General features: G+C 43.7%; 1 protein-coding gene across 1 annotated transcript in view; it reads left to right on the top strand.

The window, feature by feature from the left end:
- The window catches only part of hmcn1 (hemicentin 1), a 744,329-nt gene that overhangs the window by 534,955 nt on the left and 192,785 nt on the right, over window positions 1–16,589 (top strand). The window contains exons 53-59 of the mRNA XM_070887155.1: window positions 380–530; window positions 1,131–1,337; window positions 2,587–2,700; window positions 5,020–5,207; window positions 8,485–8,581; window positions 8,835–8,996; window positions 13,302–13,415. Coding sequence (XP_070743256.1) covers window positions 380–530; window positions 1,131–1,337; window positions 2,587–2,700; window positions 5,020–5,207; window positions 8,485–8,581; window positions 8,835–8,996; window positions 13,302–13,415 — 1,033 coding nt within the window. The remainder of the gene's footprint in view (window positions 1–379; window positions 531–1,130; window positions 1,338–2,586; window positions 2,701–5,019; window positions 5,208–8,484; window positions 8,582–8,834; window positions 8,997–13,301; window positions 13,416–16,589) is intronic.

Raw genomic sequence — 16,589 nt, 5'->3', positions numbered from 1 at the left:
GAGTTCCCATTCTACTGCAGGAAAATGAGCACGTTGATGTCAGATGAGGACAGGTTCTAGCATGGCTGTAATGCCCATCACAGTCACATAGTCTGGGTTCAGATGTCAAGAATGGCCACTTTGGTGAGGTAATGGAGGACATTTGCAGTCCATAGAACCATATTAGCAAGAGAAGAAGGGAGAAAAAAAACAGTAATACTTTTATTAAACTGCAGTCATCAGCATCAGTTTTCTTCCAACCAATCCACTTATCTGTTCAGATCTCAGCAAGAGGTTCAAATCAGTCTTCCCAAAGTGTACATGTTTCTATGATTACTGTAAAGGAAGATTGAAAGCTTTGAATTTTCATGGGAAAAAAACCAACCCTTTATATTCACAGCCTCTCAAGAAAGATGATCACATCACTATCACAGCAAATGGCCGTATCATTCAAATCAAGAATACCCAGATTTCAGATACAGGACGATATACTTGTGTTGCCACCAATATTGCTGGAGAGGATGAAAAAGACTATGATGTAAATGTTCAAGGTTAGATTGTACTATCTGCTTATTCCTATAAGTAGTTTGTGATATAACCAGCTTTTGAAGGGCACTTGATTAAAAAAAACCTCTCCCAGATAAACAAGCTGGGATGATTGATGACTCTTGGCCATGCCAATCACACAGCTAACAGAGAATTCAACCAAGTCTTGACCAGTATGAGTCAAATCTACAATCAGTAGGTAGGAAGTCAGTGTTTAATCACCAAACCAATGTGCTGTGGTTTAGACTGGCATCTATATATTCAAATAAAAGGTCTGTCAGTGGTGTAGATTGGGTGGATCCAGTTCCCTCTGACTTCACCTTATACTACCTATTGCCCAAAACATATAAAAAGATTAATTTGGATGATAATTTCCCTATAATTTCAGAATATTTTAAGTAAGTGTGTCTCTGTGTAATTCTCTTCTGTATTGTATACTGTTAGTTTCCTTTTACAGCTATCGGATACTGAACTTAACTTGTTCTATAATTGCTCTTATGCTGTGCCTTTTATTGTGCAGAAATTGCAATCTTATAATGTGGAAGAGATTTGTAAAAATAAAAATATTTTGTATTTTATGACTATTCTTTTAATCCTTTATTTAGTTCCGCCAACTTTTGTGAAGCCAGTAAATATTCACGATACAAAGGGTGGTGCACTGGAGGGAAGCAGGAGTGTTGATTCTAAGGACGTAGTCATTAATAACCCCATCTCCCTGTACTGCGAGACCAATGCTGTTCCACCGCCATCTCTCACTTGGTACAAAGATGGGAAACTGTTGACTTCTAGTGACAAAGTTCTGATACTGCCAGGTATGAACACATTTTGCTGCCATAGACAAGAAAATTGCTTGTAATATGAAGTCACTGACAGGTAGAGTCACTCAAACTCTACAGGTTAACTCTTGTACCATGAGGTATTTAGTTACAAACCATGCACACTGGAAATTGCTTTTCTGATATCTGGGGATATAACTATTGTTTTACCCAATGGCTGCAAGGGAAGATGCAGGAAAGTTAGCTGGAACTAGGCGTGGTAGAGTAAAAAGATACGGAGATGTCCCTGCTGAAAGAGGAGAGGGGAAGATGTGCTTGGTGATGGGATCATGTTTGTGTCGTACACTCCTTAGTGTAGATGCTGCAAGTTGCACTCCATGCACGTGGCTATCGTTGGACATCCTGGCCTAGATTATCTGTGCAAGTTCTGGCAGCCCCGAGACATAACTTGAGCAGGAAATTCTGGGGATCTCTCCTTTGCCATACCTGAGTTCACCCACCAGAAGCGACAGTGCAATATGTCCCCCCTCTTTTTCTCCCTCCCCCCCCCCCCCCCCCGCCCCAGGTGGACTCCTCAGTGTAGGCCAGGAAATCAGCCTAAAAATGCGAGAACATTCCTGTCCTTGTTAAATTGGCCTGGGGTGCATCCTCATGGAGGTAGAACTTCAATGTGAAATATATGACAATGTTATTCAGTACTAATAACTTGCAGTCTTAATTTAATGTAATTTCAGTTCTACTTCTAACTGTCATTAACATTTCCTTCATTTTATTGAGATGATTGTTTTGAGTGTATGCTTTACACGCCAGATGTCATATTTTGTGTAAAACTCCAATACATCACAGCTGCACAATCTTAGAAAAAGAAGAAAGCAAGTCATGTTCAGTTGTCTTTTTCCAGGCTTTGAGATAACCTTGTCTCTCCCAAAGGAGAAGAGCCAAGCACCTGCCAATCTTGAGAAACTTTCAATGATAATTAGCCTATGGTTTACCTCAAGACCTATTTAGACCTCTTCCCCAAATACAACAACAAAACAAATCCTTAAAGTGAGTGGGGGGGAGGGATGAGTGGGTTTGCAGCTAAATGTCACAAACGTGCTCCAGAGCCAGGAATACCTGTGAGCAGTGCTACAAGCGATCCACTAGTATTTATAAGATATGAGTTGATGTTGCGACTTACGATATAATTTCAATTCCCTTTTGTATTCTAGTCTTGGAGTTAAAAGAAATATGCCGTTAAAGCCTAAGCATTCAAATATATCAATTTGTGCTCTTTATCCATCAGGAGGTCGCGTGCTGCAAATTCCCAGAGCACAGACAGAGGATGCTGGGAGGTATACATGCGTGGCTATGAATGAAGCAGGCGAGGATTCTATTCAGTATGAACTGAGAGTCATGAGTGAGTATCATGGCGCAACTATTAAAACATTAGCTGAATCTCTTTTCCCCCCCCCCTCCCTCCACCCTTGGTCACAATTATCAACAACAGTTATGTAGCTGAATAAACCGTACTTTGTAATGAATTAAACAAAACTCGGTGCCGGTAACCAAAATCCTGCTATTTTATTGGTTATTAGAAATTTCAATTGCGTAACTAGAATTTGGTTAGCCCTGCTCAATCGCGGATTATGATGTCCTCCTGTATGGGTCTGAGGCATGGATGGATGTACAGAAGGCACCTCAAGTCGCTGAAGATACATCACCGGCGATGTCTCCACAGGATCCTGCAAATCTCTTGGGAGGACAGGCGCACCAACCTTAGTGTCCTCGACCAGGCTAACATCCGCAGTATTGAAGTACTGACCACACTCGATCAGCTTCGCTGGGCAAGCCACATAGTACGCATGCCAGATACGAGACTCCCTAAGCAAATGCTTTAGGCGGAGCTCCTTCATGGTAAACGAGCCAAAGGAGGACAGCGGAAATGTTATAAGGACACCATCAAAGCCTCCCTGGTAAAGTGCGACATCACCACTGACACATGGGAGACCCTGGCCGCAGACCGCCCGAGGTTGAGAAAGTCCATCCGGGAGGGCGTTGAGCTCTTTGAGTCTCGACGCAAGGAGCATGAAGAGGCCAAGCGCAGGCAGCGGAAGGAGCGCGCGGCAAACCAGCCCTACCGACCCCTTCCCCCGACGAATGTCTGTCCCACTTGTAACAGGGTCTGTGGCTCTCTTATCGGACTGTTCAGCCATCAAAGGACTCACTTTGGGAGTGGAAGCAAGTCCTCCTTGATTCCGAGGGACTGCCTATGATGATGATAAGAACATAAACATAAGAACATAAGAATTAGGAACAGGAGTAGGCCATCTAGCCCCTCGAGCCTGCTCCGCCATTCAAAAAGTTCATGGCTGATCTGGCCGTGGATTCAGCTCCACTTACCCGCCCACTCCCCACAACCCTTAATTCCCTTATCGGTTAAAAATCTGTCTATCTGTGATTTGAATACATTCAATGAGCTAGCCTCAACTGCTTCCTTGGCAGAGAATTCCACAGATCCACAACCCTCTGGGAGAAGAAATTCCTTCTCAGCTCGGTTTTAAATTGGCTCCCCTGTATTTTGAGGCTGTGCCCCCTAGTTCTAGTCTCCCCGACCAGTGGAAACAACCTCTCTGCCTCTATCTTGTCTATCACTTTCATTATTTTGAATGTTTCTATAAGATCACCCCTCATCCTTCTGAACTCCAACGAGTAAAGACCCAGTCTACTCAATCTATCATCATAAGGTAACCCCCTCATCTCCGGAATCAGCCGAGTGAATCGTCTCTGTACCCCCTCCAAGTAAGTAAGGTGACCAAAACTGCACGCAGTACTCCAGGTGCAGCCTCACCAATAATCTGTACAGTTGCAGCAGGACCTCCCTGCTTTTGTACTCCATCCCTCTCGCAATGAAGGCCAACGTTCCATGCGCCTTCCTGATTACCTGCTGCACCTGCAAACTAACTTTTTGGGATTCATGCACAAGGACCCCCAGGTCCCTCTGCACCGCAGCATGTTGTAATTTCTCCCCATTCAAATAATATTCCCATTTACTGTTTTTTTTTCCAAAGTGGATGACCTCACATTTTCCAACATTATATTCCATCTGCCAAACCTTAGCCCATTTGCTTAACCTATCTAAATCCCTTTGCAGCCTCTCTGTGTCCTCTACACAACCCGCTTTCCCACTAATCTTTGTGTCATCTGCAAATTTTGTTACACTACACTCTGTCCCCTCTTCCACTCTTCCAGGTCATCTATGTATATTGTAAACAGTTGTGGTCCCAGCACCGATCCCTATGGCACACCACTAACCACCGATTTTGAACCCGAAAAGGACCCATTTATCCTGACTCTCTGCTTTCTGTTAGCCAGCCAATTCTCGATCCATGCTAATACATTTCCTCTGACTCCGCGTACCTTTATCTTCTGCAGTAACCTTTTGTGTGGCACCTTATCGAATGCCTTTTGGAAATCTAAATACACCACATCCATCGGTATGCCTTTATCCACCATGCTCGTTATATCCTCAAAGAATTCCAGTAAATTAGTTAAACATGATTTCCCCTTCATGATGATGATGTCACCTGAACTGCTGTATTGGAACTGAGTGCAACTCATTTATTATGTAAAGCAAGGCAAACTGATGATTTTTCATTGCAGTAGCTTGGTATTACAGGCAAAAGTTAAAAAGGATATGGCTGAACAATTCTTAACTGCATTGTACTTTTCCATCTAGCTCCTCCTACCATTAAAGGGGCTGACACTGATTTACCAGAAGAAGTCATTGTGCTGATAAACAAGACTGCCATGTTGGACTGTATGGTCAGTGGAACTCCCACTCCCAAAATTTCCTGGCTGAAGGACGGGCATAGGTTGAGAGCAGACAACACCCACAAACTCCTGTCCAATGGACGAACTCTTCAGGTGTGGACCCCAAGTTTATCCATGTTTGTGTTTAATGGGCATTGTTAAAGTGGTTCCTTCAACAACAGCAACAACTTGTATTTATATAGCGCCTTTCACATAGTGAAATGTCCCAAGGCGCTTCACAGGAGTACTATGAGACAAGAAATGACCCCGAGCCACATTAAGGAGAAATTAAGGCAGATGACCAAAAGCTTGATCAAAGAGATAGGTTTTAAGGAGCGTCATAAAGGAGGACAGAGGGGTTTAAGCAGGGAATTCCACAGCTTAGGGCCTAGGCAACAAAAGGCATGCCCACCAATAGTTGAGCGATTATAATCAGGGATGCTCAAGAGTGCAGAAATAGAGGAGCGCAGATATCTCTGGGTGGGTGGGTGCGGGGCGCTGTTGGGGCTGAAGGAGATTACAGAGATAGAGAGGGGCAAAGGCCATGGAGGGATTTGAAAACAAGGATGAGAATTTTGAAATCAAGATGTTGCTTAACCGGGAGCCAATGTAGGTCAGCAAGCGCAGGGATGATGGGTGAGCGGGACTTGGTGCGAGTTAGGACTCGGGCAGCCGAGTTTTGGATCACTTCTAGTTTACATAGGGTAGAATGTGGGAGGCCAGCCAGGAGTGTGTTGGAATAGTCAAGTCTAGAGGTAACAAAGGCATGAATGAGGGTTTCAGCAGTGGATGAGCTGAGGCAAGGTCGGGGAAGGGCAATGTTACGGAGGTGGAAATAGGCGGTCTTAGTTATTTTGCAGATATGTGGTCGAAAGCTCAGTTCAGGGTCAAATATGACACCAAGGTTGCAAACAGTGTAGTTCAGCCTCAGACAGAAGTTGGGGAGAGAGATGGAGTCAGTGGCTAGGGAACAGAGTTTGACGGGGACCGAAGGTGATGGTTTCGGTCTTCCCAATATTCAATTGGAGAAAATTTCTGCTTATCCAGAACTGGATGTCGGAAAAGCAATCTGACAATTTAGAGATCGTGGAGGGGTCAAGAGAAATGGTAGTGAGGTAGAGCTGGGTGTCATCAGCATACATGTGGAAATTGACGCTGTGTTTTTGGATGATGTCGCCAAGGGGCAACATGTAGATGAGAAATAGGAGGGGACCAAGGATATATCTTTGGGGGACACCAGAGGTAACGATGCAGCAATGGGAAGAGAAGCCATAGCAGGTGATTCTCTGGCTACAATTGGATAGACAAAAATACAACCAGGCAAGTGAAGTCCCACCCAGTTGGACGACGGTAGAAAGACATTGGAGAAGGATGGAGAGGTCAATCGTGTCCAAGGCTGCGACAAGTCAAGAAGGATGAGGAGGGATAGTTTGCCCTTGTCACAGTTACAAAGTATGTCATTTGTGACTTTGATGAGAGCTGTTTTGATACTGTGGCAGGCGCGGAAACTGGATTGGAGGAATTCAAACATGGAGTTGTGGGAAAGATGGGCAGGGATTTGGGAGGCAACAACACGTTCAAGGATTTTGGAGAAGAAAGGAAAGTTGGAGATGGGGCGGTTGTTTTCAAGGATCGAGGCGTCAAGGATTATTTTTTTGAGGGGAGGGGTGATGACGGCAGATTTAAGAGAGAGGGGGACAGTACCTGAGGAGAGAGAACCGTTAACAATGTCAGCTTACATGGGAGCCAGAAAAGGAAGCTGGATGGTCAGCAGTTTGGTGGGAAGAGGGTCAAGAGAGCAGGAAGTGGGCCTCATGGACAAGGTGAGCTTGGAGAGGCCATGAGGGGAGATCAGAGAGAAACTAGATAAAAATGTGAGGTCAGGGCTAGGGCAGGGGGGATCCTTAGAGGAAGTTTGGCCCAGTGGGCTAGGGAAAAGATGGGAAGAAGCAGAGGCAACTGAATCTTCGAGACAAAGAAGTTCATGAGCTCCTCACATTTATTGTTGGAGGTGAGGGTGGAGACTGGGAAGAGGGGTTTCGGAAGACGGTTAGCAGTGGAGAATAGAAGCCAGGGTTTATCTTTACATTCCAGAATGAATCTGGAATGGTGAGCAATTTTGGCAGATGAGAGCAGGGCCCGATAGTGCTTTATGTGGTCCTGCCAGATCTGGCGATGAATGACTAAACCAATTGTCTGCCATATCCGTTCAAGTCTGCTTCCCTTGGACTTAAGGGAGTGAAGTTCAGGGCTGTACCAGGGGGAATGGCCAGGGTGAGGGAGAGTAATTGTTTTAACAGGGACTAGGGCATCAAAGGTGGTGGTGTGATTGAGCAGATCGGTAGCTGCAGAAATGTCATTGTGAGTGGAGGGCCAAAGGCTGGACAGTTGGGAGTTCATAAGGATTCATAATCAAGAACACATCCTACACTTCAGCTATCTAATTAATTTTACTGTGTTTTAATAAAAACAGGCTGCTAAAGATGTTGCAGAAAGAACACAGCGTACTTTCAAAGAACAGTCGAGAACAATAGCATGGCCTGTTGCTAGCAATTGGCAGTTGGCTTGACTCACTAACTGAAAACAGTGCAACATTTAAAAACATTAAACATTTAAATTTACGGATGATCCTGAAATTACTTTTCTCAGTTTGAAAGATATTTACTTTGTTTTCATGAAAGGATATTTAATTTTATTTCATGGTTTCCCTATTCTCTTACTGAAAGTCAACTAGAACAGAGCAGTAAACATGGAGACTGTTGATAATGAGTCAGTGAAATTGATTACAAGGTCTATTTGTAAAGGAGTACGGCAACTGTGCATAAGTGCTTTCTACAAATAGAGAACAATTGACATTTCAGATAAAACTGGACAAAACCCTCCCTCAAAGGCTCAATGGGTGAGTGCACTCTCTAGTGTGGAACTGCATTCTAAAGGCCGGGATGGGCCAAGTCTGCTGACTTAGTTCTTTGCAGCTGGAGCCACAGAAGGGCTCCATAATTGGCCTGCGCACTTCCAGGCTAGGGAGGAAAAAACAAAGCCAGGATTACAGCCAATAAGTTGACACCAGGTCATGGCAGGATCATACTTGGCCAAAGTGACCATTGTAATCAATTAGCCTGCTGGCATTTACCGTCAAGGTCCACAGTGCCTCAGAGATATACCCCAGCATGAGTTAGCACCTTCCCAACAGGAGGGAGAAAACTGAAGAAGAAACAAATGGACAGAATATCAAATGTTCAATTATAATTTTAAATACACACTGCAGCTTAATGTTACTGACTACAGTATAAAGGAACTTGTAAAGCAAAACAATGTTTACATTTTGTGACTGGGCATTTCTGTGTCATTGTAAAAGTTATTAAGATTCCATTCTTACTATCACTAACAGGTCCTCAATGCTCAAGTGTCAGATACAGGCAGATATGTTTGTGTTGCAGAAAATGTAGCTGGAAACACAGAAAAATATTTCAACTTAAATGTCCATGGTGAGTTACATTGTTATTACTAGACAACAATTTCATGTGTCATGTTGGGAAAATCAGCAACCCCAAGAAATCTACTCTTAAGATATTCTACATTACCACTAATGCATGAAGATCATATAACCAACAAAATAAGAAAATATAAATTAGCCCCTAACTGTTGCATTCTGATCTGAGGTATATTGTTTATTGTTGTCCTAGAGAACCTCCTTTTTAAGAATTTTTTTAAAATTAAAATTCATTTTGTGTTTCACAGTGCCTCCCAGTATCATGGGCATCAACCCAGAGAACATGACTGTCGTGATAAACAATTTCATCTCTTTGATGTGTGAGGCCACAGCTTTTCCACCACCCAGCCTCAGCTGGCTTAAGGATGGAAAACCTCTACAATCCAACACCAACATTCTTATTTTGCCTGGTAAGAAACTGGTTCATTTTATGCAGTTTACTTTCGAATCCAACTTGACAGACAGCTTGATTGGTCTTGATGGTAACTGTGTATCAGCACAGTGCCCTCACCGCTATTTGCAATGTCTACCGCTCAACTCAACACATTGTACAAATTAGGCTCACTTCACAACTGTATAGTACAAACACTCTGAGGCCAAACTCCAAACTATCTTTGACACGTACGAGAGATTGGGCCTTACATTAAACATCCATAAGACAAAGGTTCTCTACCAACCTGCCCCTGCCGCACAGTACTGTCCCCCAACGAGAACTTGGACCGCGTGAACCACTTTCCATACCTTGGGAGCCTTCTGTCAGCGAGGGCAGACAGAAATCCAATACCGCCTTCAGTATGCCATTGCAGCCTTCGGTCGCCTGAGGAAAAGCGTGTTTGAACACCAAGATCTCAAACCCGGCACCAAACTCATGGTCTTCAGAGCAGCAGTGATACCCACCTTCCTATATGCTTCAGAGACATGGACAACGTACAGTAGGCACCTCAAAGCACTGGAGAAGTACCACCAATGTGATCTGCATGCCTGATACAAGACTCCTGAAACAAGTGCTCTATTCCGAGCTCCGTCACAGCCAGTGAGTCCCAGGAGGGCAGAGAAAATGCTTCAAGGACGTCCTCCTTGGAAAAAATGTAACATCCCCACCGACTCTTGGGAATCCCTGGCCCAAGACCGCTCAAAACGAAGGAGAAGCATTCAAGAAAGCGCCAAACACTTTGAGTTTCTTCGTCAGGAGCTCGCGGAAGCCAAGTACAAACAGCAAAAGGAGTCTACGACAAACCAAGCACCCCACCCACCTGTGCCTTCAACCATCACCTGCCCAACCTGTGACAGAGTCTGTAGATCCGCATAGGACTCATTAGTCACCTTAGAACTTAAATTAGCGTGGAGGCAAGTCATCCTGAACTCCCGAGGGACCGTCTAAGAAGAAGAAGAAGTACACACAATCTTTGATGCTTGTATATAATCTAATATTATTCAAGGGAAACTCAGCCATACTTGAAAATGACAAAATGCAAACACTAACTTTCAGGAATCGAGCCACTGGTTTCTGAACAGAAGTTGGTGTTCACTTATTTGGACGGCTTATAAACCTAACATTGAATCTACATATAATTGAAGGAGCAGGGGCTGGCTCAGTTGATATTTTACTGTACATTATTGCACATATCTCATATTTTGGATGGGAGTTATAATACTTGTGGGGTTATTTCCACCCCAATCCCTGCTGGGTTTTTTTCTCTGTTCCTAACTCTGCCCTGGTTTACTCATAAACACTGTCGATTGCCTATGGTGTTCTGTACTATGTTGGGGAGACATCGATCTTCTACATTGAACCACATTGGGAGGAAAGTTGGCATTAAATAAATTTGCTGCCCCATCTAATTGATTGCAAACTTCATCGTGGATAGGCCTCCCAGTCACATTGGCCATAGATGCAATGTAAGCAGCCTTACTGGGAGAAGGTGAGCTGCTGTTTGCTCCTTTCTGTTGAGCAAAATTCTGGGAACTTGCAGGAAACCACAGCCAATGCTATATTGTGCTCCACAATGAAGAATGGACAATGATAAATAACCAGAGGGAGATGGCAAAAAAAAATGACTAAGAAAAGAAACAAAGCAAAACTACGAACAAAAGGGGAAATTGCTCTGGAGGCTATCAGCAAATTGTGTTGCCTTACAGAAAACTGCATTACATTGGCTGACTTTTTGGTAGGGAGCTTTTTGGTAGCTTTTTGCTAAAAACTCAGCTATCGTGGATGAAGGCATACCATCATATGTCCTTGATCTTAAAATGTCCTTGTTACTGTGGCAGCTCAGAGATCTTGGCAGCTTTGTCTCATTCCTATACATTTTTACAGCTGTTTTTCTGTATTCAGTAACCAGCTGTAAACAGAATCATCATCATCATAGGCAGTTCCTCGGAATCAAAACAGAATACCATGTAATTAATGACTGCACTGAAAGCAATAGCAGCAAGTTTGGAGTCCACAGAGAGATTCATAGCCAAATGCACCATTCCTGTTCTTCAGATGTGACCAATCATTTCTGGTAACCAATGGTAGCTACAAATCTAATGCTGCTGTTGTGTTTGGTATGTGCCTGATGAACTCATGGTCAGGATTGTCCTCCCAGTAGCACGGTTCCAGGGCACGGGGCAGAACTTTCACACTCCCCTCTGACATCGTCAGAGCTCTGACATCCACTTTCCATCCCATGCATGGCCGGTTCCTGGCGGGATTGCAACCACCATTGGCTGGCCACACAATCCTGGTGGTGTTGTACATTGCAGCTTGTGTTATCTGCTGGAAATTACATATATCTGAAATTGGGATTTCTTCGCCCAAGACATGGTTCCGTTTATGGATAGAGTAACCTGCTGATGTATTAGATTCCTTGTTAGGCAGTGCAAGAATGACAGTAATTAGTTACAGACCATCTCACTCATGTATTTCATTGGGGTGGAAAACAGAGAGGAAGGAGTGGAAATGCAGAGGACAAAAATGAGCCTTCAAAGGCAGCACACTATGTAAAAATTGATTTTACCTGCAAGTTTTTCCATCCTTCACTTCACAGCAATACTCAGACACAGCTGAACATTTGTGAAGTAATGTCAGATTTTTAGAGACAGATCTCTCTTCCTGTGCTTTAAAAGGGTTCATATTATAGGTTGTGAGTTACTGCATTTTCATTTGGATTTTATTTTAATAACTCTTTGATCTTAAATATTGAGGGAAAATTTGCGATCGGAGGCTTTCTGCAGACGGATGCCACCGGCGTGCAAAAAATCTATGAAGGTTCATAGATTTGCGCTCCTGGTCCTCTCTGGGTACCCGCGCGTAGAGGATTGTGGTTCACAAGCGCCCCTGGGATCAGGTGGGCTTGCCCAACCAATAAAAGAAGGGAATCTCCATTCATACTTTTTGAGGTTTCAGTTTGTACAGAACTCATACAAGTATGAATGGGGATCACTTTAAAAAAAAATACATGAACAAATGAAATTAAAAAAAACATTTCATATTTAAAATTCCATTTAATTAAATATTTTAAACAAAAATTTAATATTTTGAAAAAAAATTATTATATGTTTTTATGTGGCTAATAATAAACTTGCCTTATTGAACAGGGTTTTTAATGTATAAGTGAGTGATAACATTTTATTTTTCTATTTTTTTAAACTCTTACACTGGTTACCAGGCATAAGAATTTAAATGGCATTCACTGGGCAACTAGCCCAACTCTCCAGCTGCGGAGGCCCATTTCTTTCGGATTCATACAATCTGCCAAGAGAATTTTTGAAAGATCGTAGGTTCTAGGCTTCGGCACATGCCCAGTGCATGCTTACACCCAGAACGTGCGGGGCCCCTGCAGCGCGTGCCCACCTCGTACGTACCCGTAGGGGCCACAAATTACAGCCCATTATTTTAATTTAAAAATTAATGCAAAAATGGGTCAGCATTTTTTTTACATTTTGAGAATTGTACAGATGCAATGGCAGGGGATAAGCCTTAGAAAGAGGGAATATTACAAAAAATAAAAGACAACCCAGCTCACATTTGCACATGTTGCTAAACAAAAATAGAATTTAAGATCAACAAGTGGGATCAAATCATTTTTATTGATAATCAGAACTTAGGAAAACAAGGAACAAAAAAAGGTAATTCTGCTCATCCAGCCCTCCTCCCTGCTCCTCCCCCCCCCCCCCCCAATATACCTTGTACATTTCACTTTATTGCAGACTTTATTCATCCTGTTAAATTTCCACGGGAAATGTTCCATAAGTTACTCATTGCTCCTCAAAGATAAATATGGAAAAATTGTCTAATTTGATTTCCTAAATTATACATCCTGGCCCAGTTTGCTTCTTGGCAAAACATTTCCATGATCCTCGGAACTCAAGAATCTCGCATATGGTAAACTAACTAGGCAAGATGCAAAACTAATTACTCAAAAAGAGTAAAGAGATTTTGAGTGCAGCAATTAAGCAAATGTGGACCAGAGGTATTAGGTGACAACAATAGCTTTTAAAAATGTAAAGATACTAAACAGAGGTTTGTATCAGTGTCCAAACAAACATACTTTCGTGCACAGGTAACACTATTCTTCACTTTTACTTTTCAGAATTTATAGATGCTGGCTTTGTGTAGAGTGTGTTTCTCTACTATTATGTATAGTAGCTACATAATTTGTCCAGCAATGTTCTTCACTTTGATGAATAGTGGAATCTGTTTCTGATTCTGAAACCCTTTTGTCTCACAGGAGGCCGGACTGTCCAGCTGCCTCGGGCTAAACTGTCAGATGGAGGAAAATACGCGTGCTTAGCCATGAATCAAGCAGGAGAAGCTGAAAAGCAGATTTACCTCACAGTTTATGGTTCGTATATATCATTACAGTCAGAATTAGGTGTGCAGGGACCAAAGAGATGAAAGACAACACAGCAGTAATTTAAAGAGTTTTCATGAGAAACATGTGATAACTGCATACAACCATAATGAAATAACAGTTAAGGGTAAAATTAAATAAGCAAGATATATATCATCATGGTAAGGTAGTGTTAAGCTTTGTGTTTGGAATCATTGGGGTGAAATTTCGGCCTGAGATGCTCCTGTTTTTTTGGAGCAACTGGTTTAGAATGGAGTATCTTAGAAATTGCAAATTCTCGGCATTTAGTTTGCTCCAGTTCTAGTCAGTTAGAACAGTTTCAGTTTGGAACAGATTTTTTTTTCAAAAGGGGGCATGTCCAGCCACTTACGTCCGTTTTGAAACTTTAGGCAGTGAAAACTTACTTCAAACTAACTTTACTTCAAACTAAGTTTGCAAACATTAAACACTTCAGTTTTACAAATAAAGAGCCATCATCAATAATAAATGATAAATACATCAATAAATCAACCACTAAATCAATCAAAAAAAATTAATAAAAAATAAAAAAAATCAATAACTAAAACATTTTCTACTTACCAACTGCAGCACCGGGAGCCCTCCAACAGTGTGCTGGAAAGCCCCCCCCCAGTGTGTCTTTGTCAGTGTCTCTCACTCTCTGTCTGTCAGTGTCTGTGTTTCTGACAGCGAGGGGGGGGGGAGGGGAGGTAGGGGAAGGGAGAGGAGGGGGGGGGGGAAGGGAGAGGAGGAGTGGGGGGAAGGGAGAGGAGGAGTGGGGGGGGGGGAAGAGGGAGGGGGAGAAGGGAGGGAGGGGGAGAGGAGAGGGAGGCTGGCCAGGCCCGGCCCAAGACTTCGGGCAGGGCCCACCTCCAGCACCGGATTTAAAGGTAGATGGCCGGGGGTCGGGTCGGGTCCGGGGTCCGTTCCGGGGTGGGGGAGGGGGGTCAGGGGCGGGGGGGGGCAGAGTGGGAGTCGGGTCCGGTCCGGTCCGGGGGCGGAGTGGGAGCGCGAGTCGGGTCCGGGGGTGGGGGTGGGGGGGGGGAGCGGGGGTCAGGGGTGGGGGTCGGGGCGGAGGGGTGGGGGGGGCGGGAGTCGAGTCGGGTTGGGAGGAAGCAGGAGCTGGGCGTGGGAGGTGCAGCCTGATCCACGCAGCCCCAGTGAGGCCATTCGGCCAGGGCTAGGGGCTGCGTGCTTCGGGCCCCTCCCACACAGTTTTGGGCGCCTGGAGCTACTGCACATGCGCGCCCACTGTAGCGCGCATGTGCAGAGGTCCCGGCACTGCTTTCAGCGCAGTGACCTGGCTCCGCCCCCCACAGCTCGTGCTGCGCCTCACCCAGCTCCAGAGGACCTGCAGGGAGCCGGAGAATCGGTAAGTATTTTTTAGGTGCACTTTCTGGCGCGAAAAACGGGCGTCCAGGTCGGCGGCTCGGCCCGAAACTTGGGCCCAATGTTTCAGTGAAACTCTTTCAGGGCAGATTTAAGAATAGTTTAATTTTTTTTACCAAAATTTAATTGATATTGTAATTTTCTGATCAATTCAATCAGAAAGTTGCAGAAAATTATTTCTGAAAGTTTTTGTAATAACAAAAGGAATTTCAAATAGCACAGATGCCTATGGCAGTGCTGCCTCTTGGCTTACCTAGCACATTGTTACCAGTATACCTTGAGTATTGTGTGCAGTGGAGATGCCTTCGAGGGAGCACAAAAATGGGAAATTAAATTCATGTGTAGGATTGGGCACTTGAGCGATGAGGAAAGGAGAATTACTGTGGTATGAATATTTACATTAGGAAAAGGTGGTGTTTCCACTTAGAAATGACCTTATTGAGACATTTAAGATCTTCGAGGGAATAGGTAAACCGGATCCAAGAATGTATAAATATTGATCAATCTGTAGGACAAGGCTACGTGGATTTAAATTTAGTCAGGAAAAGGCAAAGAAGGTAGTAATTATTTGGAACAGCCTACCCAGGAAGGAAGTGGAATATGTTATAAATTTTAAGAGGGTGATAGATATATTTTTGCTGTACGGAGCGGGATATAGGAGGTAAATTGGGATACGAAGTCTGTGACCCTTAGGACCAGCCTCTTGGATGGGGATAGTTGTTCCTGGTTCTGTATGTTCTTAAGGAAACTGGGACACATGGCCTTTGGGGGAATGGAAAGTTAGTTTGATTTGTTTTGTTAAGGATAATGGCCTTCTGGAGTTTGCTTGATTATCTTAGAGAGTCGAGGAGAAATTTCCCAGAGATTTTTCCTGAAATTGGCCATGGGTATCTTTTCACCACCCCAAGACACTACTCTTGCCTGGGGAATGTTGTACTTGTGGTTGTATGTCTAATGGATGGTATAAGGCTTTGATTATCTTTTCCTGCCTGTCTTTTTAGGCAGGTGCTTCTGACATCCAGCAGACATGGTGCCATACAATTATTATAAGAGCAGAAATATGTACAGACCTGGTATGACAGGCCCCCACCGATCCTTGGCCTGCCCACCCAAGTTACACAAGGGAACTTGAGAACAAAATCTTTATGTATTGTGTGATTGTTCCTAAAGTGGTGTACACTGGCTACAAACTACTTCTGGAGCTCTGAAATATAATGTGAAAGGATAAGCACCAAATGCAAAATTGCATTCTAATTTTTTAAATAGGAACTGTTCTGAAACTATTTCCTTTTTTGAAGGAATCCAGAACAAGGGGGCATAATAATATTACAGCTAGGCCATTTGGGAGTGAAATCAGAAAGCACTGGAAATCTGGAACTCTCTTGACGGCTGTGGATGCTGGGTGAATTGAAATTTTCAAAACTGAGATCAATAGATTTTTGTTGGGTAAGTTATCAAGGCAGGTAAATGGAGTTGAGGTACAGAACATAAGAACATAAGAATTAGGAACAGGAGTAGGCCATCTAGCCCCTCGAGCCTACTCCGCCATTCAATAAGATCATGGCTGATCTGGCCGTGGACTCAGCTCCACTTACCCGCCCGCTCCCCATAACCCTTAATTCCCTTATTGGTTAAAAATCTATCTATCTGTGATTTGAATACATTCAATAAGCTTCAACTGCTTCCTTGGCACAGATTCACAACCCTCTGGGAGAAGAAATTCCTTCTCAACTCGGTTCCAAATCGGCTCCCCCGTATTTTGAGGCTGTGCCCCTAGTT

The sequence above is a fragment of the Pristiophorus japonicus genome, chromosome 8 (genome assembly GCF_044704955.1).
Source record: "Pristiophorus japonicus isolate sPriJap1 chromosome 8, sPriJap1.hap1, whole genome shotgun sequence".
Taxonomy (NCBI): domain Eukaryota; kingdom Metazoa; phylum Chordata; class Chondrichthyes; family Pristiophoridae; genus Pristiophorus; species Pristiophorus japonicus.
The sequence above is the reverse complement of the archived record's forward strand: the minus strand, read 5'-3'. Positions and strand labels throughout refer to the sequence as shown.